This window comes from Leucopleurus acutus, assembly GCF_964270905.1.
Source record: "Leucopleurus acutus genome assembly, chromosome: 3".
NCBI classification, from domain to species: Eukaryota; Metazoa; Chordata; class Mammalia; order Artiodactyla; family Delphinidae; genus Leucopleurus; species Leucopleurus acutus.
This window is the reverse complement of record NC_139145.1, coordinates 2665955-2692494: the sequence shown is the minus strand read 5'-3', so window position 1 is coordinate 2692494 and position 26540 is coordinate 2665955. Positions and strand designations below refer to the sequence as shown.

Genomic DNA, 26540 nt, shown 5'->3' with positions numbered 1-26540 from the left:
CTGTCCCACGGGCTGGCAGTAGAGCAGATCGGTGAAGCTTTGGGGCCAAGGATGTGAAAGCAGCCCCCCTGCTACGTTGGCCTCAAAAGCTACACACCGAGGTGGCAAAGCCTCCACCTGGAGCCCCGAGTGTCTGCTTGGAGTCGAGCCCCACCCGCCACATGGGCATGGGTGAGAAATAAACATCTATCGTTTCAACCAACTGAGATCTGGGGGCTGTTTGTTACACGGCACAATGGAAGCCACACGGACCATGACAACACCCATTTCCTGTGGTCGACCCCTCAGCATTTCATGTGGAATGAATTCTTTCAATGTCCAGGTGAGGAAAAAGAGGCTGACACAGCTAGCAAGTGGCCTTCCCTCCGGAACAGTGCCCAGAAAGAGCAAAGGTTCCCGGCTCCTCAGCCCAAGACAGAAAGGCGGTTGTGATAAATACATTTATTTCCCCAAAGTCCCCCTGCACATCTGGTCCCACATCCAGCAGGGGAGGACGTAAGGGGGTCAGCCGGAGAGCAGATGAGATTTAGTGTTCAGAGTAGGACTGGAGAGGCGGTCCTGGATGCCTCTCCCTCGGGAGTTGGGCCAGGGGTGCAAGAAGAGTGGCGTCTCAGTAGACCACCTCATACACGGTGGCCTTCTTGTCCCCAGAGCCTGTCACGATGTATTTGTTATTCCCGGAGATGTCACAGCTCAGCACGGAGGATGACTCCTTGGACTGTCGACAGGGAGGGGAAGGGGGAGAGAGAAGGGAGAGTGAGGCACGGCCAAGGCCAGCACGGCCAAGGCCAGCACGGTCTGGTTCGTGCTCCCGACCACCAGCAAATTCAGAGCAAAGAGGCAAGGAGACTGCCCACAAGGGTGAATCTGTGGTCCAGGCTGGGCCCAAGATAGGACTCAGGGGAGCCCAGTGTGGGGAGCCTAGCAGGGGGGAGGGAAGGAGGGTGACACATTTTCCAGAGAAAGGTCCTTTGGAGCTGAGCCTCTGGACAGGTGACAATGTTCCTGGGAAGAGCGAGACCTCGGTTCTCTGGAACAGGAGAACTGCCCTTTCCTGGGAAGCTCAGAGAGGGTGTACACCAAGCATGAGGCCACACAGCACAGCAGAGGGCTGAGCTCACAGCAGGATGACCTACACCGGCGCTCTGCAAACTTTTTCTGTAAAGGGGCCAATAGTAAATATTTAGGCTTTGACCTGAAAGCTCATTTAAGTCCAAATGCGCTCTGGCCATGCGTCCAGAGACCAAATCAGTCTGTGTTACATCATCTCCTTTTTCTTTGACAACCCTTTAAAAAATGTAAAAACCACTCCACATCCAGCAGGATGGCTATAAGAAAGACAACAGAACAAGTGTTGTTGAGGAGGGGGAGAAATCAGAACTCTCACGCTCTGCTAGTGGGAACAGAAAATTTGGAAAACGGTCTGGCAGTTTCTCCAAAGATTAAACAATTATCAGCAATTCCACTCCAAGATATCTGCCCAGGAGAAATGAAAACATGCATGCACACAAGAACTTGTACATGGATATTCACAGCAGCCAAAAAGTGGAAACAACCCTAGTGTCCATCGACGGGTGATGGATAATAAACACCATGTGGTCCATCCCTACAGTGGAATATTAGCCTTAAAAGGGAAGGAGATTCTGACACCTGCTACAACGTTCATGGACCTTGGGAACATGATGCTCAGCGAGAGAAGCCAGACACAGAAGGATAAATCTTGTGTGATCCCACTCATATGAGTCATCAAATCCATAGAGACAGGAAGTAGACGGTGGGGGCCAGGGGCTGGGGGAGGGGACGGAGAGTCAGTGTTTCATGGGGACGGAGTTTCAGTTTGGGCAGATGAGAAAGTTCTGGGGATGGATGGTGGGGATGGCTGCGCGACAGTGTGAATGTGCTTTATGCCGCTGAGCTGTGCGCTTACAAATGGTTAACATGGCAACTTTTATATACATTTTATCACAATTAAAAACAAAAACAGGCTGTGCACAGATGTGGCCCTCGGGCTGACCGCTCTGCTTTAGTAGCTCGTGGCTGGTGGGGACACTTCCCTGTTCAATCCCCACAGGGTCCCCAGGCACCTGGTGTCCTGCGGGGTTGGGGACCTCAGACACGAAGTACCTGGAAGATGCTGGCTCCGTACGGCGTCCTCCAGGCATTGAGCAGGTTGTCTTTGCCGGTGCTCACGAACCACCGCCCTGGAGGAAGCAGGGCAGGGAGTTCAGGAGGGGGGCAGACTGGAGGAAGCCAGGGCTGGGGGCTGCGGGCAGAGTCGGGGCAGCCTGGTCTGGCCTCTCTTCTCGCTCCCTTTCTCACACCTCTGCCCGTCTCTGGGGGACAGGAGGCCCCTTAGCTGATGCTCGAGCTTCCCCGCCACATTCCAGATACTGAAGCCAAGGGCTCAAAGGGCTCCAACTGGCCTTCAAGAAGGGGGAGCCCCAGGAGAACATTGCCAGATAAAAACAGGGTGCCCAGTTACATCTGAATCCGAGATCAACCACACATCATTTTTAGTACCGGTGGGTCCCATATAGTACATTATCTGTTTGTTCGGGGGTTTTTTTAAGTATATGTAAGTTCCATGAAATACTTGGGACATATCTATACTAAAAAAAAAAAAAAAAAATTTAGTGTAAGTATATCCCATGCAATATTTGAGATATATCTGCACTAACACATTAGTTGCTTTTTAGTATAAGTATGTCCCACGTATTTGAGGGACATACTTATGCTAATAAATTATGTGTTGTTTAGTGTAAGTATGTCCCACAAAATACTTGGGATCTACTTACTTATGCTAACTAATTCTTTGTCCTTTAGAGTATGTCCCATGTAATACTTAGAATGGGACAAGTAAGGAATGACTGCTGTTTACTTAAGATTCAAATTAAACCAGGGATCCTCTTTTTCTGTCATGGGTTTTTTTTTGTTGTGGTTGTGTTTTGGCAACCCTGCCCCAGCACCCCGGAGTCCCCACCCCAGACCGGCAGACACACACCACAGGAGGCAAATTTGAGGGAGAGCACACAGCTCTCGTGAAGATGCAGCTGGTATTTCTCGGGCTTTCGGACGTGCAGGATCTCCACGTTGCTGCTCTCCATGCCAACCGCCAGCCAGTCCTGGTTGGGGCAGTGGCCCAGGGAAAAAATCTGGGGGTGAAGAGGGAAGACAGGAGATGAAAAACCCCTTGGGATGTGGGGGGGATGCCCAGAGCTGGGGGGCCAGGGCAGGGAGGGGAGATGTCCAACACTCTCCCGCTGCAGCTCCCGCGTGGAGAAGCAGCTGGCCCTGGGCCTGGAGCACAGCAGGCGACTGCGTGTTGAATCATTAATATTAATCAGAATTACACGGAACCCTGGGGCCTCATATCCATTATCTGCTCTGAACGCATAACAGCTCTGGGAGGGAGGGAGGGAGGGAGGGGGCGAAGCCAGCAAGGACAGTAGCTCCCCTTTAGCAGATGGTGGAAGGGAAGCTGAGGCCACATCCAGCTCAAGGTCATATAGCAAGTCCATCAAAGACCAGGCCTTCTGACTCCCAACTTGGAACTTTCCCCACTTGCCAACACCAATTTTTACTTTGATTTGAAAGTATGTGGTGGCTACATAAGTCTGTGCCCCATGCCCAGCGCCGCACAGAGAGGCATAAGACCCTGACCCATCCTAAGCCTCTCAAAGTCTTACTGACAAATGAGACGTGTGGAAAGAACCATAAATTCACAGCAAAGCCTGGAAGGTTTCACGGGTTCCTGGACATATAGAAGTGTTCCAGTATAAAGAAGGGCCCGGTGGGATGGGAGATATTCACCATGGGATCACCAGATACATATGCCACCCATCTAAATTTTGGGGACACGGGATGGACAACTATACCCACCTGCACCCCTGATTTCCCTATCAAAGGAAGCTTCAAGTTAAAGAAAAGGTAAAAAAAGAAAGAGTTTGGGGGCTAGTGCCCACCAGATTTCAAGGAGGGGGCAAACTGGAGATGGGTTTTGAAGGATGTGTAGGAGTTTACCAATGGGAGAAAGGAAAGGAAAGGCATCTCAGCCAGAGAGAACTGTAAGTGGGGAGGTCCAGAGGTATCACATGGCATGGTGTGTGTGAGACTAGAGCACAGAGATCTTAAAGAACAGGCCAAGGAGCTCACAACCTGCCCCTAAGGCAATGGGAGACAGGATCTGGGTCCAGGGTATCTGGAGACCTGTCCTTGACTCTTTGCTCAGCCCTGGGGAGCCCCATGATTCTGTCCAACCCCTTCACCACATCCTTCAATCTGGCCTTCCACAGCACCCCCAATAGAGACCTCTCTGTGTCCGGCTCCTATCTGTCCCCTGGGGTCAGCAGCTCCCCCACGATGAGTCCTGGTGGGGGGAGGTGGTCAAGAGCTCTCAGTAGGGTCAAGGGGTTGAAGGCTGGCAGGAGAAACCAGCTACACAAGAGACAAAGGAACAGAGGAACGGCTTGGCAAGAACATCTGGGAAGATGATCTGAGGGTCTTAGTAGCCCCACAGCTTGATACAAATCAGCTCCTTTGTGCTTCCCTGTGCTGTCTTTGAAGAATTAAAGAGGAAGGTCTGTGAATTTGTCTCAAGGACAAGAAAGATGGGCACAGAGAGCAGGTAGTTGGTCCTGCCCGGCATCTGGAAGTGGGTGCCTCAGGGGGAGAGGAAGGGAGGCCGGATTCCTGGAACTTGTGTCCCCCTTCTGCCAGATCCCGTGCGGCACCTGGGAGCTGAAGTCATGCTGCTGCAGCTGGCGGCCCTCCCGCAGGTCCCAGCAGCGCACGGTGTTGTCCAGGCCCCCTGTCCAGAGCCGAGTGCCGTAATCAGAAATGTCGATGCAGCTGGCCCCATCCGTGTGGCCCTGGAATTGCCTGGAGGAAGGAGGGCCCAGGTGTCCATCCTGGAGGAGGTGCTGTTCCAGCATCCTCCCAGGCTGCTCCCACAGCACAAAGGGGAGACGGCAGGGGCTTGCCCGAGGTCACAGGGCACCGGCCACCCACCTGACCATGGTCTGGTTCTGCAGGTCCCAGACCACAATGTTGCCGTCGCTGCAGCAGGAAAAGCAGACCTTGGCGTCGGGGCTGACGGCCAGGGCGTAGCAGGCGGGCGCCGAGGAGGTCAGCTCCGCCTTGATGCGAGGGGTGGGGGCCGCCAGGTCCCAGATGGACAAGGTGCTGGCCTCACCACCCACTATCAGACTCCGGCCGTCCGGCAGCAGTTTGCAGGAACGAATGTAGTTGTCCCGGTTCTGGGAGGGGAGAGAAGCAAGGGCGTGGGGTAGCACCCTTAGCCATGCCTGCCAGAGCCCAGCTGAAAAAACCACCCCAGTAGGCCTGTAAGCTCTGCCCCTGGTTGGCCTATAAGCGCCACCCTACTGGCGTTAATCTCCAATCCTGTTGGACTGTAAGTTCCACCCTCATTGGCCTATAAATCCTGCCCCTGGTTGGCCTATAAGCTCCACCCCACTGGCCCATAAGCCCCAACCCTGCTGGGCTATAATCTCCACCTGTGGGTGCCCTAAGAGCTCTGCCCCAAACTGGCCAACAAGCCCCACCCTGGTTGGCCTATAAACTCCACCCATTGGCCTATAGCCCCACCCCTAGGTGGCCTGTAAGGTCCGCCCGGGTCGGCCTATAAGCCCCGCCCCGCTGGCCTGCAAGCTCCGCCCCGCCCTCACCAGGCAGTCCAGCTGAGCCACTGGCGTCTTGGCGCCCGGCTGGCCCACGTCCCACACCTTCACACAGCCCTTGCCGCCCGTGTACACATGCTGCGTGGTGCCGCTGATGGTGACCGCGCAGACCACCTCGCCGTGCGCCAGCGTGTGCAGCTGCCGCGCGTGCCGCGGGATGCCGGCGCCCACCAGCGCGTCAGAAGGGAAGGGCACCGGCTGCATCTGCCCGTCCGCAGACACATGGAAGGAGTACGCCCTGGACGGGAGGTGGGGCATGACGCACGGGGAGCCGGGACCCTCCCCACCCTCACCCCCCTGCCTGTGCCCCCATGCGTTTAGGGACGGGGCCCCAGGATCAAAGGTCAGCATGATACTGAAGAGGAAGGGGTCCGGCCGTGGCCTGGTGCATGGTAAGCAAGCACTTAGTGAATCTCCATGGAACAGAGGATCCAGGAAGATGCCCTGTGAGCTCCAGAGAACGCAGTCCAATGGCAGCCACCAGCCACAGGGCCAGTTAAATGGAAAGAAATTTAAAATTTCAGTTCCTCAGTCGCAGTGACCACATTTCAAGTGCTCAAAAGCCACAGATAGCTGATGGCAATCAGATTGGACAGCTGTAAGTGTAGAACATTCCCGTCACGACAGAAAGTTTTACTGATCTTGGGGCCGAGTCATTCTCTGGGATGGGGCAGTCCTGTGCATTGTAGTGTGTTGAGTATTATCCCTGGCCCCCCACCCACTAGAGGCTAGAAGCACTTGGGTGTGACAACCAAAAATATCACCAGACATCACTAAATGTCCTGAGGTTGGTAGGGGAGGGCAGTAAGGAAGCACAAAATCCACCCCCTGCTGAGAACCACTAGTGTAGGCTTTGCTTGTTACATAACCCTCTCTCCAGGGAGCAACTCCGGGAGCCCCGGTTATCTTACAGAAGAGGCTTTCTGGAAAGGCAGCAGGGAAGCCCAACACCCACCCCACAATGTAAGCACCTGAGAGGAGGCAGGGAGCCCCACCCTGGTACTCACGGCTTTCCCCCGGGGATGGTGGGCAGGGAGGAAGAGATGGACGACCCTCGGAGATGTGGATGAGACTCAAATGCCATCTGCCAAAACGCCAACGGGGGTGTCATGGGCGGATGACTCAAACCCACAACTGCCCTCTCCCGTGCTCACTTGCCATATTCCTCTCTGTTTATCAGAGAACACACCCCCCAATTTATCAGCCCCTCCCCAAGAAAGGGGAGATGCCCTTTCCTTTACCCATCCTACAGATGGGAAAGTGGAGGCTTTCACATGAGGGAGCCCCAAGGTCTCTGGCTGGGGAATCCTACGGCCCCAGACGTGGAAGGATCCTGATGAATCTTCTGTCCAATGCACAGAACAGGGGTCAGCAAACTCCAGCCTCCTGCTTGTTTTCATAAATAAAGTTTTATTGGCACACAGCCATTCCTGTATACGTTGTCTATGGTGGCTTTTGAGCTATGAAGGCAGAGTTGAGTAGTTGTGATAGGGATCAACTGGTCTGCAAGGCCAAAAATACTTACCATCTGGCCCTTTACAGAAAACACTGCTGACCTCTGTTCTACAACACCCCTTGCAAGTGCCCCCCCAGCCTCAGGCCTTGAATAACTCCAATGACAGGCATTTTATTCCCTCTGGAGGCATCTACACCCACTGCAGGATGGCTCACTCTAGCAAGCATCTGTCCCAGTACTGCCCTCTGGGGCCCACGCACCAGCTCAGGAGTCTCATGCCTCTCCTTCAACTCTTTCCCATGGTACATCACTTCCAGTCCTCTCCCTGGGGTAGTCCTTCCTCTACAATCTACCAGAATCACCAACGTCCCTTAAAAATCAGGGCAAACAACTGTACACCAGGCTGAAGCACACCCTCACATCCCATGGCTGAGGTTCTCTGGTTCTCTTAACGCAACATAATCACAGTTGTTTCTTCCACAGTCACAGGTGCTTATCTGTATTAAGCTTGTGGGGCTACTGAGACCCTCAGATCATCTTCCCACATGCACTTGCCAGGCCAGGACTTTCCTCCCTTTCCCAATTCCCTGGTCTTTGGGTGTGGACCTGGTTTCTCCTCCCAGCCCCCAGCCCCTGGGCCCTGCTCACACCTCCTGGCATCTCCCACCCTGACGACTCACCATGGGGGAGCGTCCATACATCACAGAGCCGCTGACCTGGGGGGACAGGTGGAGGCTGACGTAGGAGCTGGGCACAGAGAGGTCCCCATTAAGGGCGCTGTGGGAGCCCAGGCTGAAGGATGTGGTGAAGGGACTGGACAGGGTCAGGGGACTCCTCAGGGCTGAGAGAGAAGAGACAAAGACAGATCTTCAGACACGTTGGATCCAGATCCTGCCTTCCACTGCCTTGGGGGAGCTCCAGGGCTCTCATGCTCTGGCCCAGCATCCACCATACCCTGTCCTATCTCCAGACATTTACAGCTGCTGTCCCCTCTGGCCAACAAGCCTTTCCTTTTCCTTTTTCAGTTATCGAATTCTTACTCATCCTTCAAAACCCAGACTCAATGTCCAGCAACGTCTCAGGAACATCCTTGAGCCTCCCCACTCCACCCCTTGCCTCCAACCTGGCCCATCTTGGGTCCCTTCCTCCACCCCAGCCCTGATCACACAGAGCTGGGAATTTTGGGGTCTGGGTCTCCTCCCCCACCACCTGGGAGCTCCCTGAAGGCAAGTTCCAGGGCTAGTTTCTTTCTGGGACTCCAGAACCAGCCAGAGCCCGGCCATAAGACAGAAAAGAGGAACACTGTCATCCCCATATTAATGATGGGGAAAGTGAGGCTCAGAGAGGTTGATCACTTGCCTGAGGTCACACAGCTGGTGAGTGTCCAAAGCTGGCCTGAAACCCAAGCCTGTCTAACTCCAAAGCTCGTCTCTCCAGCACTGGGCTGAAGCCCCAGAGCAAGTCACTTCCCCTCTCTGGGCCTCAGTTTCCCTTGTCTGGGCCAAGACAATGAAGAAACGGAGGCCCAGAGTGAGGCAGTGTCTATTCTGAGTCATGGAAAGGGCAAGGCAATGCCCCAGCTGGAATCCACACGTCCTGCCTCTCCCACCCCCCACCCTTGTTTCGAACTCCCCGGAAAGGAGGCCTGTCCTGGCAGGCACCAGCAGGTGCTCACCAATACTGTCCGTGGAAGGTGCTGGCTTGGCCGCGAGCTGGCGGAGGTGACTGGCGGAGCTGGGCCCAGGGGTGGACGCGTCCTGGGGCGGGGAGGAGTCTGAGGACTTGGAGGCAGGGGTGCCGGCAGGAAGATCGTTCTGGGGGAGAGAGGGCAGCACTGAACACCCCCAGGCACCTGGTGCCTTGCAGCCCAAGGATCTGGGCAGAAGGTGAGTTGGAGGAGGGAGTACACCTGGAGCAGGCCAGGGCTCACGCAGGGACACACACACCAGGAGAGCGGGCCCCACAGCCGACCTCCTGAGCATGGGGCCCGCTCCCCTGGGGTGTGTCCCTGCACGCATCGGAACACCAGGCGGGCGCCTGAGCATCCACCCCACGGGATGCACACACGTGCGTGCCCACGGGAACCCGGGCAATCTTGGGAGAACTGCACATGCGGGTGATAAGGTACACAGGGCAACCACAGGGTAAGGGATGCGGTGAACATTCCTACATCTGGGGCATGGTGGGCGCACAGGGATCACGAGAGAAGGCGACGCACAAAGTTAGAGGCTGGCGCATCCTTCAGGGCCAAGGAACAAACTCTAGGATGGGCTCTCGAAGTAGGAGACCACAGTATGCTCCCAGATGCAAGACCCTCACCCGGTACTGCTGGGCACCCCCCTTGCTCCCCACGAGGAGCTCCCCCACTGCTGTCCGTCCCCGTGGGGACCCTGGAGGAGAGGGGAAGCCGGACCTCCTTCACGGAGGAACAAGCTCTGTCTCGGCTTCCTGCCATCGCTTCCTTTGCCTTTCAAGAAACTTCATATCCTCGTCTTGTGTGGGCTGCACCCTATCCTTCCTTTACAAGGTCACACATTTTGTGACAGCCACACTCACACACCCACGACAGGGAGTGGATGGTGCCAACGTGGGGACCAGGGGGGCCTTCTCCATTAGAACAGCGCTGCCCCTCCCCCTCTTTGTCTCCTTGGAGTGGGAGGAGGGCACAAGAGATGCCATGGGAGCCCCAACCTTGGCGGTTGCCATAGCAACCTGCTGGGAGGGGAGGCCTAGAAACCGACACAGTCTCCCTGGTAAGGGCAGGGCAGGGGTCTGGGGAAGATTTGGGGGCAGGGACAAAAGGAGTTGAATTGAGAATGCCTGGGGGAGTGCTTTCAGGTGGTCCATACGGCTGGCCTTAAACATCAGGAGGCCCAAGGAGAGAGCTGTTCTGATATGGGTCATCTTTTCTTGCAGGGACCACATCTCAGGTTGGGGCTGGTGTGTTCCCAAGGCCTTAACACTCCCAGGGCTGGAATCAGCCTGGCCAAGCCAGCAATTCTATAGTTTCACTGTGTTTATTTTCACCAGATTTCCTATTTATTGCAAGAGATACTTGGTTTCCACATACGATGGTGAGCTGCCTTTTAATATTATTTACAAAGTTGCCTTTTCAGATTTACTGAGGTTCCACAGAGTGAGTCCACTTAGGAAAAATTACTGGACTAATGTAGAGGTGCTTTTTAGGAAGGCAGCAAAATAATCACTAAGGAAATCCTGGACCACAACAGCCTGTTTCATTTCTCATCACTCCACATCTAATGTGGTAGAATCTGTTTCCAGGTCCCCAGGATGAATAAAATGAGTTTCAAGGCTTCCCCTACTCCTTACCAAGACGAGCTCCTTGGTTCTGGGGAGCGGTGAGCCAAGGCTGGAGGCCAAGGAGGCTGGACTGTCCACCAGGTCCCGACGGGCAGGGATGCAGATGGGTGCCTTTCCACATGGGGTGGTTGCTGGGCTGGGGGGCTCGGAGGGTTGGTCCTGGGTTGGAGGAGGTGATGATGAGTGGAGGGGGCGGGGTAAAGTGGCGGGGGAAGGAGAGGCCCTCTCTATACCCTGCTCGTGTCCTACCCCAACCTCTAGACTGGGCACCTAGGACCCACCTTGGGAGGATTATGAAACCTCCCTGAGCCTCAGTGGACTCATCCGTAAAATGGGTTAAATGACATAAGCACGCGTAGCAAGGACTATATATGGGCTTGGTTTTGTTTTCCCCCATTGAACAGATGGGGAAAAGTGAGGCCGGGGAAGGGGGTGTCACTCTCCCAAAGTGACACGGTGAGCCAGGGCTTGAAGCCGCTTCCGTTGCCCACATCCAGGGTTCTCTGGGTCTCAGTTTCCCCACCTGTGCTATGGAGAGGAGGTCAGCCTGGGGTGCCCCAGTTTCTCCTACTTCCCCTGGACCCATGCCCTCCCCATCCCAGCCATCCCATAGAGAGGGGAACACCAGGACACCCACTCCCTCTGGGCCCCCCAAATCCCCGGATAACCCACTGCCTGCTCTGTGCCCAGACCTCCTAGTCCTGAGGTCAGAGTGGGAGGAGGCTGGACCCCGACTCACCTCGTCCACCACCAGGTTGTAATCGCTCTTGTCCTCATCACTCTCCTGGGGGGACAGGGGGGAGAGAGCTCACCCTGGCCATGCTCCTGCCTCCACGCCCCCTTACATCTCTTCAGGAGGGTTTGACTGGGATTCTGTGGTTTGGTTCATTTGCTCAAGTACAAGGGAGGCCGGGGGGAGGGGGGAATCCTTCAATGGAGGAGATGGAGCTGAGTGCCCAGGAGGTGCTGTGTGGCCTCACTTTACTCCTCTGTGCAGTAGGGGAAGAGCCAGAGACCAGGAGGCATCCTTACCTCCTTCCCAGCTCTCGACCCACAGGGGCAATCAATCTCTCAGGCTGGTCCACCTCCCACACTATCCGCCCACTCCAGTCCATGTGTGCCCCCCACTCACATAAGGTCCCGACAGATCCTTCTCCTCCGCTCTCTGCTTCCCATTGCCACCCGGGCCGCTGGGTCGCTCCTCTTCCGCCACACTCTCTGGGGGTGAGGGGGATGCACTCTGCAGAGACACAGGGCCCCAGACTGCGTCCTGGTCCAGCCAAAACCAAGGATCCCCATCACTGTTATTAGGATCTGTGCCTCAAGCTTCCCATCTGGGAAAAGGGACCTTCCGAGGGCAGACTCAGTGGGGTCATGACAACCACAAATGTCCCCAGACATCGCCCAGGGTCCCCTGGGGGGGGCACTAATGTGAACTGAGATGAGCTCTAAGTGCAAATGCATTCGGATCTTGGGTGCGTAATACAAAAAAAAGAACGGAAAAGATCCCATTAAAACTGTTTTATGTTGGGAGTTTGGGTTTTGTGGGGGGCATGAGCCAACCTTGCAGGTCTCCTTGCATGACCCTGCAATAAACCTTTCTCTGCTCCAAAAAAAAACCCAAAAAACAAAAAAACAGACTGTTTTATGTTGATTACAGGTTGAAATATTTTAGATGCATTGTGTTAAATAAAATTTACTACTGAAATTCATTTCACCTCATTTTTTTTTTTTTTTTGCGCGGTACGAGGGCCTCTCACTGTTGTGGCCTCTCCCGTTGCAGAGCACAGGCTCCGGACGTGCAGGCTCAGCGGCCATGGCTCACGGGCCCAGCCGCTCCGCGGCATGTGGGATCTTCGTGGACCGGGGCACGAACCCATGTCCCCTGCATCGGCAGGTGGACTCTCAACCACTGCGCCACCAGGGAAGCCCAAACTTTTTTAATGTGCCTACTAGAAAATTTACAGTGATGTTTACACAAAGCTAAACGTGTGACTGAAACTGCATAAACACACACACACACACACACACACACACGAGTGCATGTAAAACCGTGAAGTGGGAATAAGCCCTGTGGGTTGCACCCATGTCTGTTTCCTGGCTTTGATATGGTATTTTAGTTTTGCAAGATGTTATCATTGGGTGAGGGGTGCATGGGACCTCCTTGTACATTTCTTTGCAACCTCCTGGGCATCTGTAATGATTTCAAAATTAAACAAGTTTAGGGCTTCCCTGGTGGCGCAGTGGTTGAGAGTCCGCCGCCGATGCAGGGGACACAGGTTCATGACCCGGTCTGGGAAGATCCCACATGCCACGGAGCGGCTGGGCCCGTGAGCCATGGCCGCTGGGCCTGCGCGTCCGGAGCCTGTGCTCTGCAACGGGAGAGGCCACAGCAGTGAGAGGCCCACGTACCGCAAAAAAAAAAAAAAAAAAAAATTAAACAAGTTTAAAAAAATTACCTACAGGGCTCACATGATATTTCTATTGGTCAGCACTCTTGTAAATGATAAAATGGAGTGGATGAGGGATAAATTAATGATGGAGGGATGGATGGAATGCTACCCGAGCGTGCATTCATTTATTCAATTGTAAAAACTCGCTAGAGATGGAAAATTTAAAATAAATAAAACTCTCGTCTTATGGGCATCCCCCCCACCAAAAAAAATGGCTACAGTGTGAAAGCAGGATGCGGTCTCCTTCTGAGGCCCCTATCAGCTCAGAACAAGCAGCTTCAGCCACATGTGAAGACAAAGCAAATGTTAGATAAGAGGGCAAATCCCCCATGCCCCTCAACTTACCCTGCTCAGGGCTCTCTCCACTGACAGGCGGGGGCGTGGTGAAGAGAGAGAAGGAAAAAGAATGAGGTGTCTGTGCCACTGTGCCAGAGCGCAGAGCCCTCCACAGTGTATAAAGCCCCCTTCCCAGGTCAGAACCCCCCTTCTCCTTCCAACACCCTTGCAAGGGGTGGACAATCCCTTCCCTGCACCGTTCAGATAGACGCTCAGAGAGGGATAGAACTTGCCCAAGGACACACAGCCCACTGGGAACAGAGCTGAACCCGCGACCCTGCAGCCCCTTTGGTGAGTTTGATGGTCCTGCTATCCTCTCCTTGGGCCCCTGCGGGCCCCCAGCCCGCAGCATCTGGTGATGTCCACTCACCTCTGGACCCCTCGGCCTCCACGCCTGTCCGGTCCTCCTTGGCAACCGCGGCCAGCTGAGCCTGGGCGGCCAGGGCTCCCGACAGGGCCAGCAGCCCCGTGGCACTGCCGCCCACCAGCCCAGCCGGGCGAGGGGTGAGGGGCACAGGGGGGGCGTGGTGCGACAGTGGCTGGAGCTGCTGCTGCTGGAGAGGAGGGGGGTGGGCCAGGGGCGGGCGGGGGCGGGGCCCCGGCCGTGCCCTACCACCCCCCACAAGAGGCTATGGAGAGAGAGCCAGGACAGGCAGGGTCCAGGCAGAAGGGGCACCCTTGAGGTCTCCAGGGCGGCCAGAACCCAGGCCAGCTGCCCACCCGGCACCCCCAGCTTCACCACCCACGGCGGGGCGGGGGCCGGAAGACTCACGCCGATGAGGCTGTTCAGCTCCCCCACGGTCACCTGCTTGGCCCGCTCCACGGCCTGCAGGACCTGCTGTTGGTGCTGGGGGTGGGTGGGGGGAGGGCGCTCAGGAGAGCCCCCCATCTGCTCGGCAACCCCATCTCCCAGGCCATGCCCTCCGGGGCCCCTCTTCTTCTCTCACTTTTTTTTTTTTTGGCGTCGGGATCTTAGTTCCCTGACCAGGGATCGAACCCGTGCCCCCTGCCATGGGAGCGTGGAGTCCTAACCACTGGACCGCCAGGGAAGTCCCTTTTCTCGCTTGCTCTTTGTAGTTTCTTTCTCTCCCTCTCTCCCTTTCCTTTCAAAATCATGAAACAGACAGACAAAGAAACAAAGCATTTAAGTGCAGTTCAAACTAATAATTAGAAATCGGGGTTTATATATCAGGGTCCCTCCCTCGGCACTGCTCACATGGGGGCCGGGTCACCCTCTGTGGGCGTTCGTCCCAGGCACTGTGGGGTGTGGAGCAGCATCCTTGGCCCCCCCCACTCACTCGATGCCAGGAGCACCCCCAGGGGTGATGATCACAAATGTCCCCAACATCACCCAGTGTCCCCTGGGGGCAGAGTCACCCCCAGTAAAGAACCACTGTACAAATCAGTACCCGAGTACCAACCACCCAGGTCACAAAATACAAACTGGCAGCCTCTAGAGTCCCCATACACCCCACCCTCATCCCACCCTCCTTCCTTCCTCTCCCCACCTTCCTGCAGTGATAAAATGTCCTCAGTCTGCACTGTTGGATACGGAAGCCACATGTGGCCATGGGCACTTGATATGTGGCTGGTGCAACTGGGAATGGGATGCCTCCTTTAATTTAATTTAATAGAAATTTACATGTAAATTTAATGTAATACATTTTAAAAGAAATATAAATTAATACAAATGTAAACGGCCACACATGGCTGGTTGCTCCTGTGTGTGATCTAAGGCCACTTGTGCACCTGCAACTACGCAGGATGGGGATTTGGGCTGTGTGACACCGCTAAGGAGGTGTCAGGATGCTAACCAGGCGCTCCTGTACAGGTCATGCCTGTGAGAGTGTGTCCAGGCCACGGATTAGTACATTTTGACTGTAAAGGGCCAGAGAGCCAATATTTTCAGTTTTGCAGGCCAGAGGGTCTCTATGGAAACTCCACAACTCTGCCATTTTATGGGGAAAGCTGCCATAGACAATAAGGCCATGAGTGGGCATGGCTGTGTGCCAATAAAACTTTATTTACAAAACAAGTGAAGGGCCGGTAACTTGGCCCTCGGGCTGTACTTTACTGACTCCTAGTCTAGAAGCATGGAATTTGCTGGGGCACCCATGTGTCTTAATTCACTCCTTCCTAAAGTCTTTTTACCCTGTTTCCTGTGGTTTTGGCCTTTCTCACTCCGGGCCACCTTGTCCCCATCCTGGGCTTTCAGACACCATCTCTAAGTCTGAGACCAGATAGAATCTCACTCCATCCCAAGAGCCCAGAAACCTCAGATTCAATGAGGTCCAAACCAAGAGGAGAACCTTCCCCTTTTTTGGTCCCCAACACAGTGAGGGCCCCCCTGTATCCACCCTGTGTCAGAATCCGTCCTCTTGTCTCTCTGGAGACAGGATACTCCAGATGGAAGCAGGAACAGGGGATGCAAAGGTCCTGAATAACTTGGGGCATTTGCACAAGGGCTAACTTTATTTTTTTAAGTTTCAATGAAGTGCTCATACTCTATAGTTTTATCTGCCCTGTTCCACCTTTTTGTACTATTGTGGTTACAAATACGTAAGAGTTACCCTTTTAACCGTCTTTAAGTGCACAGCTCAGTGGCATTAAGTACATTCACACTGTCCTGCGACCAGCCCCACCATCCATCTCCAGAACTTTCTCATCTTCCCAAAAGGAAACTCTGTCCCCAGGAAACATTGACTCCCAACCCCCCTCCCCCAGCCCCTGGCCCCCACCATCTACTTCCTGTCTCTGTGGATGTGATGACTCTAGGCACCTCCTACGAGTGGAATCAGACAGTATTTGTCCTTTTGTGACTGGCTGATTTCACTCAACATAATGTAAGGACAAAGTGCTAAGGACTAATTTTTATTGGATGTTTACTAAGCACCCAGCATCATCTTCACCACCTTGTATGTATCAACTGCTCTAAATTTCATGACAGAGGCACAGAGAGGGCAAGCCACTAGCCCAAGGCCACACAGCCAGGACTTGGACCGAGGCAGCCTGGCTGTAGGCTTGAGCCCCCCTCCTCCCCCTCAGCCAACACCCCCCCCTCCATCCCTAAGGCCCCAGCCCAGCCAGTGCCCAGGGCCCCAGGCCACCCAGCAGAACCAGTGCCTGTGGCATCCAGCCAGACCCCCTCCCCCACCCTTCTTCCAGCTCCGCTTCCCATCCCCCCACCAAGCCCACTCACCTCCTGCGTCAGGAAGGGGATAATCTGAGCACAGATACCACTGAGGCGCTTCACAATCTCAGCCTGGCAGGAAGCAATGGGGAGGAGGCTTGGAGGGGAGGCTGTCAATCCAGAACCTCCACTCCAGGGCATAACAAGCCTTTGCAAAGCTTGGGGTGAGGGGCTTGTCACCCGCAGCTGCAAGTGTAGGGCACGGGCTCCGGGACAGACTGAGAGCCTGGCGAGGACACCGTCCACCTGATGTCCAGGGCGGCCTTGAGCCGGAAGACAGGACAGACAGATCCACCACCCGCCAGACCCACTCAACAGAGATTTCCAGAAAGCAGCTGCGCAGCCACCCAGAGCAGACTGGGACCCCGAGAAGCTTTGAGTTTGAGCCCTGGCTGGTCCCAGGTCTCTCTCGGGCATGGCCCCTCTCTGGGTCGTGCCTGCACCCAGGGGCTGTAGTCAGGGGCGATCCCAGAGCACCACACTCAGGGGTGTGATGCTGTGATATAAGAAATATACATTTGGGGGAAAAGAATTTGAAAAAGAATAGATACATGCATATTGTATAACTGAATCACTTTGTTGTACACCTGAAATGAACACAACATTGTTAATCAACTATAGTCCAATATAAAATAAAAAGTTAAAAAAAAAAGAAAGAAATATACATTTGGTCTTTGCCTCAGTTCCTGGCACAGAGCTCCTAAACCCCTAGAGATTTCTGAGTATTAGAGGCAAGAGGAGCATCTTCTGTTATTCACAATAAGCCCGTTTCACCTGCACGTGAGTTTATTAAGAGGGATGGAACTTTCAATCCCACCCCCAACTCCGACCTCCGGGGAGTCAAGAGGAGCTGGAGATTGAGTCAATCACCAGTGGCCAGTGGTGAAATCAATCGTGCCTAGGTAATGAAGCCTCCCTAAAAACCCCTAACTGAAGTGGTTTCCAGAGCTTCTGGTGGGTGGACACATGGAGGTGCAGGGAGGGGGCGCCCGGAGCGGGCACAGAAGCTCCATGCCCTTCTCCATACCTTGCCCTGTGTATCTCTTCCATCTGGCTGTTCCTGAGTTATATCCTTTATCATGAAAGGGTGATAGTAAGAGCTTTCCCAAGTTCTGTGAGCCATTATAGCAAATTATCAGACCAAGGAGTGGGTCGCGGGAACCTTGATGTATAGCTGGTGGGTCAGAAGCCCAGGAGGTCTGGACTCGCGATAGGCATCTGAAGTGGGGGCAGTCCTGGGGTCTGATCCCCGAACCTGTGGGGTCTACACTGACTCTGGGTAGTGTGTTAGGATTGAGCAGAAGTGTAGGACACCTAGCTGGTGTCAGAGCTGCAGAACTCGGTGTGGCAAAAGCGAAATAGTTGGTGTCAGAGGATAGAGATAGGACACAAAGAGTGTGGGTTTACTTGTAGGTTTCACCTGGGACCCGGGCTGGGCCGGGGACGCCCATAGAGGCTGAACAGAGGGGAAGCATGTGGGTGGGTAAGGGGGTGTTTTGTCAGCCTGTGCTTTGCCTCTGCCTCAGTTACAGGAGTGCTGGGTGCTGTGTGTATCTGGGTGAGGTTTGTGTCTTCCATCTGCTACCAGGAGGGTGGAACGAAGGCTCCTAGGGCCGGTACCCTATCCCTTACCCTCCATCCTATAAGGGGATCTATCTCATGCATCCATGGGACCACACCACGCTCCAGGCATACAAGCCCCCCGCCACCCCAGACGCAACAGAGCCCCCAGAGACCCAGAAAAGCACGCCAAGGCAGGTGCCCCCAGGCACTCCCAGTGTACCCCGACTTCTTCCCACCCACCAGAAAGATCCTAGGTTCTGCCCATTTATTCTAATATTTGGATGGACAAAATCCAAGATTCCTTCAATCTCAGAATCTTGGGGTCCCTTTCATCCCCTTAGAAAACATCAGGGTGCATGGGTGGTAGAATCCTCGCCTGCCCTTAGAAACCATCAGAAAATCTTGAGCTCAGGATCTGGGGGTTAATCTTGAGCAACTGAAGTCAATTGCAGAACCTTCAGGTCTAACTCAGAACCTTGAGATCACACTCGGAAGCTGAGGACAATCTCAGAACCTCAGATCATTAGGGTTAATCTCAGAACATTCAAAACAGCGACAGAACCTTGGGGTCCATCTCAGACTCTCAGGATCCATCTCCAAATGTCAGACATGCTGATCTGAAAGGGACCTCTAAGACTGTCCGTTTGTCCCCCTCCTGGGACAGAAGGCCCTCCCCAGCCTGGCTGACCTGGCTGCTGGCTTCTGCTATGAGCCTTCCTTGACAGGGATGCCTGGCCCCTGTCCACTGCCCGACTCTCTTGTAGACAAGGTCTCCAGAAGTTCATTTTCCTTTCATGAGGCTGAAATCTGGCCCCCTGATCCCAGAGATTTCAGGATAAGACCTCTGTTCCCTGGAGCAGAGGGAGCGACGGGTCCCTCTCACAATTTCCATCCCCACCCCCCCGCCACTGGACACCCTTACCCCCAACACACAGTTACCTGCTTATGCATTTCAATGTTGAGCCCGTAGGACATTTCATAGTACTGCAAAGGAAAAGCTGTCTGGCAATGTCCACCGTGCCCATGGATGTCCAGCTGCTCTGGGTGACGCTGGGTCTTCCAACAGCCCCCAGACTGGGGGGGATCACAGCAGGACCCAGAGCCTCCCAGCTCCTTGGGGACCCAGAGGGGGAGCCCAGAGAAGAAAGCAGGAACCCCCTTCATTCTCCCCACGGGAGTGGGGGAGGGGGGCAGTACCCAGAAACCCTAGCCCCTCAGAGATGCTCATGAGGAAAGTGGGCATCCTTGCCTTATTGCTCTTAAGAGCTGGGAGGGCCCCGGGAGACAGCCTGGAATCCCAAGCTGCCCACTTTACAGATGAGGGAAAATGAGGCCCAGAGCAGGCCGGGGACTTGCCCCAGAGTGGTACTAGAGTCGGGGTTCACACCCCACGTGTTTTCACTCACAGCCAAGCTCTCTTCCCCACTCTCCCCCACCCCCCCGCCCCGTTTTGACAACCCGCCTTACCATGACATAATGTCGCTGCATTTCTGTCTTCTCACTGGCCAACTTCTCACACTCCAGCTTGAGGCTGGGAAGGAGACGGGGCATCGGGATCCCACTCTCCCTGCCCCCGCAGCAGGGACACCCACGGACCCCTTCTGGGCCAGTTTCCAAAGCGATGGGATTGGCTCTCCCCCGCCCCACTTCCTCACACACACACCCCACCTCCCGCCCCCAGGCCCACCCCATCCCTTCCCAGGCTCAAAATGTCCCAGCACTGGACCATCCGTCCTCCTCACCTACGATTCTACCTGGAAGCCCTCCCTCCCCACGCCCCCGGGCCCCTCCCTCCTCCCTGCACGCTGGAGGCCCCGCCCCTTCGCCCCAGCGGGCCCCGCCCTTCGCCCCCAGGGGAGCCCCCGGGTGAGATCCCGGGGCCCCTGGGGCGGGACGCCCCCGCCCCCCCTCACCTGTGGTACTGAGCCTGAAGAAACTGGAATTCTTCTTTGATGCGGTCGCAGATCTCCAAGATTGAGAACTTGAAGGGCTGGCCGGACTGAAGCGGGGTCTGGGGGTGGGAAGCCGGGGTCTGAGTTCCCGGACGCGCGACCCTCCCTACCCCCCGCAGCCCGGCCCCCCACTCACCGGGTGCCTTCCCTGGGGGTACATCCTGTCGATTCGAGAGGCCCCCCTCCCACGCCGCCTGAGCTTGACGATATGGGGACGGGGGCGGAGAGGCGGCGGCGGCGGGATGGGGGAGAGGCTGGGGTGGTGGGCTGCCCGAGAAAGAAGGGGGCAGCGGCGTGGGGCAGGGGACCCCGGAGTCCCCCGCCCCCCAAGCGAGCGCGCGGGGTCGCGGGGACCGAGGGGCGCCGAGGCCCCTGCCGGGCTGGGGGCGCGAGGCCGGCGCAGAAGGTCGGGCGAGCAGCGGCCGGTTTCAGAGGCGCGGGCGACGGGCCCCGCGCAGAGCCGCCTCCCTCCGGCGGGGCTCGGCCGGGAGCCGCGGGCAGAGCCGCCTTAAGGTGGCGCCGCCGCCCCCCGGCCCACCCACCCCGTGCACCCCCGCGACCGCGGCCGCGGCCTTGGGACCAACCCCTCCCTTCCACCAGGGACGAGCGGGGAAACTGAGGCTCGCGTCCAGCCCCGCAAACGTGGCCCCCTCGCCCTCCCTGAGGGCCCATGAGAGAAAAGCGCAATAAATACCTAGTGGCCCACTGTGGGAGTAGCTTGGTGGGGAGGGGGGCAGTTGGGGGCCAGAAATGGCCTTTCTGAGGAAGTGGGCTAAGACAAGTGTCGGGAGGAAGCAGCCTGCCGAGTGCTGGCTGGGAAACCTGCCTGCACAGAAAGGGACCAGGTGAGGGATGGGGCTGGGGGGCAGAGGTAGGCCCTCGCCTTTTCCTGGCCTCAGTATTCGCATCTGTAAAATGGCAGAGGCAGGAGCTATTTTTAAAGGACACGGTACATGAACAGCCCTCAGCCTGGCCTGGCACAGAGTAGACTCCCAGAGCTGGGAGTTGGGTTCCGGTGGCCACCACCAGCAGACTGGGCTGTCTCCCCTTTCAGACAATGGGCTCCTAGAAAGCAGAGGTCCCAAGGAGGATGAAAACGAATCTCTGCCATCAGACTGAGGTCTCGCTGAGGACAGGGGCTCCATCTCCCATCGCAGACCACAGATATCCTGTGAGGTAGGAGGTGGGACATTCTTATTCCCATCATGCTTCTGAGAAACTTCAGGGTTGTTTGTAAAGTCAATCAACAAACACGTGTTGACAGCCTACTGTGGACCAGACACTGTTCTAGGCACTGGAGCTCAGCAGGGAAGCAGACAGAGAAAATCCCTGGCCTCCTGTTAATAGCTGCCCCTGTGTCATTAGGTGAGTAAGCAGAAGCATACAAAAGCCCTAACAAATTCATTGGGCATCTATGGCATGCCAGGCATCCTTCCAGGCACCAGGGTGGATGGAGAACAGATTCCTGCCTTCTCTGAGTTCAGGGGATAAGGCAAGATCACAGCTTGGAAATTATGGAACTCTGTGTGCATACAAAGAGGAGTTTAGGGGGCAGTTATAGAGGTAGCGGAGGGAATCTGCTTATCTGGGGTGTCTGGGAGAGACCTCTTGGAAGAGGTAATGTTGGAGATGAGACCTGGAGGATAAAGATGGGCAGCCATGGGAAGGGAGGAGAAGAGAGATCCGGAGGATAAAGATATGAGTGTGTATGTGTGTTAGAGAGAGTGAGTATTTGACGGCTCCCTATTGCCATCAAGATAAAATCCAAACTCCTCCCTCTTCCCACAAGGCCCTGCACAAACCCCCTCCCCACCCTCCCTTCCCTGATCCCAACTTCCTTCACTTTCACCCTCATTCACTCTGCTCCTGCTACACAGGCTTCTCCTGCTCACCTGGTACAGTCCTGCCCCAGGGCCTTTGCACTTCCTGCTCCCTTTACCTGGAATGCTGTTCCCTTGCTTCTCGTCAGTCATTCAGGTCTCAGCTCAGATGTCATCTCCTCAGAAAGGCCCTTCCCGGCCACCCATCTAAGCAGTGCTCACCCACTCCACCCTGTAATTCTCAAACACTGCCTCCTATTCTCTCTCTTTCTAGGTCCTATCAGAGTTTGTTTCATTTGTGTTTTGTTTTGACATGATTGTGTTTCTTCTTGGGTTGTTGTATTCATTATTTGGTTCCCTCGCTAGGTTGTGTAGGGACAGAGCCCATCTTGGTGCCTGCAGAGACTGGCATACAATAAGTGCTCAGTAAATGAACAGGCACTGGCGTGAGAAGAAGAAACAGCAGATTCAGCTAAAACCAGAAATCACTGGCCACACTCCTGCTGGAGAATTCTAAGAAACAGGGGGTTCCACAATTCCATGATGCCGAAGGTTCATCATTCCAAGTTTGGGGGCATCTGTGAAGTCCTAATTCCAAAACCTTTCCAGGAGGTGCCTTACCTCCCCTGGGAAGACAACAGGTCCCCTCTCTGGGACACTAGTCCAAGCAGTGGTACCCCTTCCTCATCCTCTTCTCCTTTAGAGCCTCTGTCTTCTTCTGGGCCTTCTCTTGACAGAAGCCCTCCTTCTGGGGCTTCCCTGGTGGCACGGCGGTTAAGAATCCTCCTGCCAATGCAGGGGACACGGGTTAGAGCCCTGGTCTGGGAAGATCCCACACGCTGGGATCATCCCACAAGCCCGTGCGCCACAACTACTGAGCCCACACGCCACAACTACTGAAGCCTGCGCGCCTACAGCCCATGCCCTGCAAAAAGAGAAGCCACCGCAATGAGAAGCCCATGCACTGTAACGAGAGTAGCCCCTGATCACCACAACTAGAGAAAGCCCGCGTGCAGCAACAAAGACCCAATGCAGGGCTTCCCTGGTGGCGCAGTGGTTGAGAGTCTGCCTGCCGATGCAGGGGACGCGCGTTCTTGCCCTGGTTCGGGAAGATCCCACATGCCGCGGAGCGGCTGGGCCCGTGAGCCATGGCCGCTGAGCCTGCGCGTCCGGAGCCTGTGCTCCGCAACGGGAGAGGCCACAACAGTGAGAGGCCCGCGTACCGCAAAAAAAAACAAAAAAAAAAGACCCAATGCAGCCAAAAAAAAAAAAAAAAAGCCTTCCATCTCTTCAAGTTCAACAGCTCCTTCTTGACCCTCATCTCGCAGCTCTGCCCAGAGCAGCCTTTCCTCTCCCTGCCCCCATGCCCTCCTGATCTGTTGGCCCTCCTTCCTCTCTGAGGGCTGGTCCTCCTAGCCTAGCCACCTGAATGTCACCTTTGCCCACACCTCTGGTTGCCCAGGCTCTGAGCCACCACGTTCTCTTGGAGGCTTCAGGCATCACCTTCATGGAGATGGTTCCAAGCTCTGGCTCCACTCCTGGTCCTACCCTGAGACCCAGCCCTGTGAGTAGAGCCACCAACTAATGGATGTCCCCTTGGATGTTCCCCAGGCCACTAGATGCAGCACCTTCGCCCAGACCTGTCCCTCACCCTGTCAGGCCCCAGTCCACCCTGAACCCCCAGGACAGAGCATCAGCCTAGCCTCTTTTCTCCGCTTCTCCTGCCATGCAACCCTGCTCCCCATTCACACAGCCCCCTACCTACACCAGCCCTTCATCCTCTCCCAACTGGACCTCAAGCCACCTTCTCACTCTGAGCAGCTTTCACTATTGTCACCTTCTGTTTGAGTCTGGCCCTCCCTCACTTAAAACCCTCCCATGGCTTCCTAAGGTCCTTGGGACAAAGTTCCAGATCTTTAGGCATCAGATGCCCTGCACCACCTGGCGCAGCCCAGCTTCACTTCCCTCCACCGGTTCAAACACTCTCTGCTCTGGCCACATCAGCCAGATTACCTAATCTGTGTTCCTCTCCACCTCTGGGTCTTTGTTTATGTTGTTATCTCTTTTGAGAATTCCCTCCCTCTCCTTTTCTGCCTGGAGAAAATCCATTCTGTCAAAGCCCAACCCAAAAGGCGCCTCCTCCAGGAAGCTTCTCCGAAAGGCATCTCCCCCTCCACACACAGACTGTTTAAAGTTGGCAGGTACACGGGTATTTATTCTATAAACACCTCTTCATGGGGAAGATGATGGGGCCCTGGCGAGGACCAGCCCCAGGCCTAGCCTGGGAGGTCCCCAAGGTGGGTGGGACAGAGCTGAGGACACACCGTAGGCCCACCTAATCAGTGCCAGGAAAACTGTGCCCAGGGCCTAAAGGACCCAGAGAACGAACAGGAGCTCTGCCTGGTGAGTTCAGAGGCGGCTTCCTGGAAGAGGGGACTTTTACCCATCAGTGTTTAGATCCCTCAGCCAGGCACACTCCACAGGAGAGGGTAAATACAGATTTGTGGATTGCCTGAGAAGCCACAAAACCACACACACACACACACACACACACACACACACCTCTTAGTGTGTGTAATCTGCCAGGAAGGAGGAGATGATTTGCTCTGAGCAGCAGCAACCCGTTTGGGGAGCAGCTTTGAGAATTTGGGGAGGCTCAGCAGTCTGTGAGATGGGGATGAAACAGGAGGGGAGGGGGCAGGGCACAACCTTGAATGACATAGCCTGAGGACATGACATAAACTGATTACAACCAAATGGGTCCAAGATGGCAGATAAGTCGGACAAGTCAACTTCCAGTAGACCTTGAGCCTCAGTGTATGCTCACTGTAACACATCAACAAGCTGAATGACACACCCACAGGCGCCATGACAAATCCAAGACCAACCATAAGGATCAAAAAGTGGGCAGTGGCCCAATTCCTGGAAATCCCCACCCCTTCACGAAATAGCTGGAATACTCCTCCCCCTCATTAGCCTATGAAATTACCCACTCCTATAAAAACTGACAACCCCATAGCCTGGTGCATTTCTCACCTTCTGAGATGGCCCACACTCTGTGGAGTGTGTTTCTCTCTAAATAAATCCACTTCTTACCTATCACTTGTCTCTCACTGAATTCTTTCTGCGTTGAGACATCAAGAACCTGAGCTTCGGGGCTTCCCTGGTTGCACAGTGGTTAGGAATCTGCCTGCCAGTGCAGGGGACACGGGTTCGAGCCCTGGTCCGGGAAGATCCCACATGCCGGGAGCAACTAAGCCCGTGCGCCACAGCTACTGAGCCTGCACTCTAGAGCCCGCGAGCCGCAACTACTGAGACCGTGAGCCACAGCTACTGAAGCCCGCGTGCCTAGAGCCCGTGTTCCACAACAAGAGAAGCCACTGCAGTGAGAAGCCCGCACACCACAATAAAGAGTAGCCCCCTCTCGCTGCAACTGGAGAAAGCCCGCGGGCAGCAACGAAGACCCAATGCAGCCAAAAATAATAAACAAATAAAATAAATAAATAAATAAAATAAAAATAAAACTTAAAAAAAAAAAGAACCTGAGCTTCATTAAGTCCTGAAACCAGGTGTGTGATCTCAGTTGGAAGAGTGTGGGTTTTGGCCGGGTTTGAGTCCCAGCCACGTGGGTTCAAGTCCCAATCTGAGGTGCACAGTTTCAGGGGGACCCCTAGGCAGCACTTACTTGATAACTTACTGAAATGCCACATCCGGCCAGAGCAGGAGGCAGGGAAAGGACTGCCAGGCATGAGTTACAGCCTGGGCAGTCTAGCACAACCTTCTCATTTCTCCGGGAAGGCTTTCTCCAGCTAACTCATTTGCCATACAGGGCTTCAAAGCCGCACTCCTCTGGGGTCTCAGTTTCCCCATCTGCAAAACCCAGGGGGAAGGTGCAAAACTGGGGAAAGGGGTTTAGCTTTTGATCTCTCCCCTCCCACTGTACAGAAAGACGCAGCCCCGGTTCCTGGCTGGGTTTTTATGATGTGGATGTTTTTGCTTTTTTTTTTTTTAAAAGTAAAAAGCTGAGAAGCAGCCCTGGGACACGGGATTGCTCAGACCACCTTAAATCAGCCTCACCGCCCCAGCTACTGTGGAAATTCCTTTCTCCGCGGTGGTTGGCTGGGCGCACCAGCCAATCAGCCCGCGGAGCTCCCACATGGGTCCGTGACGTCACAATGAGCGCTAGCCAATGGGGATCAAGGAACCGGCAACCAATGGCAGAAGGCGCTAGGATCGGCTGGGCCAATCGGAAGGCGGCGAGGCAGTCCCAGCGGGGTATGGGGAGTGTGGCTCCCCCTCCCTAAGAGAACTGAGACCCTCGTGGACGCCTGATCCTGGCGGGTTTGGGGCGGGGTGGGGTGGGGGGGTCTCCGGCTCGGTTAGTATCCAAAAAATAGGGAGAAGCGATCCACCACCTAAGCCTGGCGGGTCTTCCCTTAAAAACAAGAGTCCCTCGTCCAACATACTACCTTGCAAAAGCCAGGCCAGCAGGCTGGACCGACTAGCGTCTTTCGCCCTCTTTCGCAGATAGGTAAACTGAGGTAGAGACGTTAAGTCACTGCGGACGCTCGGGGAAGAACTGAGACTCTCACTCGAGCCCGGAGGCTCCCAGCATGGTTCAGTTTCTGTCTTCAGGTCGGATGGGGAGGAATGGGCCCAGGGGTAGGCGAGGAGAGGGGGTTGCTGGTCCCCACGCCTCAGTTTCCCCGGGCGCGAGCGGGAGAGTAGACTGGAACAGGGGTTCTACGAAAGA

The 26540-nt window shown here is 55.2% G+C and overlaps 1 protein-coding gene across 1 annotated transcript; it reads right to left on the bottom strand.

The window, feature by feature from the left end:
* Window positions 1-426: 426 nt before the first annotated feature.
* Window positions 427-20023, bottom strand: TLE2 (TLE family member 2, transcriptional corepressor). The gene is made up of 18 exons (XM_082836816.1): window positions 19929-20023; window positions 19483-19546; window positions 18955-18999; window positions 16462-16524; window positions 14035-14109; window positions 13633-13813; window positions 11606-11736; window positions 11213-11257; window positions 10483-10632; window positions 8828-8966; window positions 7833-7993; window positions 6704-6780; window positions 5685-5934; window positions 5008-5255; window positions 4731-4878; window positions 3002-3152; window positions 2125-2201; window positions 427-718 (listed from the first exon to the last, which is right to left on the bottom strand). Exons 2-18 carry the CDS (start codon window positions 19501-19503, stop codon window positions 611-613), a joined length of 2070 nt encoding a protein of 689 aa, XP_082692942.1. The 5' UTR covers window positions 19504-19546; window positions 19929-20023; the 3' UTR covers window positions 427-610.
* Window positions 20024-26540: the final 6517 nt, after the last annotated feature.

Coding starts and splice junctions, on each gene's coding strand:
- TLE2 (XM_082836816.1), bottom strand. CDS start 19,503: ATGCAGCGACATTATGTCATG. Junction 10,633..11,212: donor ACAACCTGGTGGTGGACGAG/GTGAGTCGGGGT, acceptor CCTCCAACCCAG/GACCAACCCTCCGAGCCCCC. Junction 3,153..4,730: donor AGCATGACTTCAGCTCCCAG/GTGCCGCACGGG, acceptor CTTCACCCCCAG/ATTTTTTCCCTGGGCCACTG.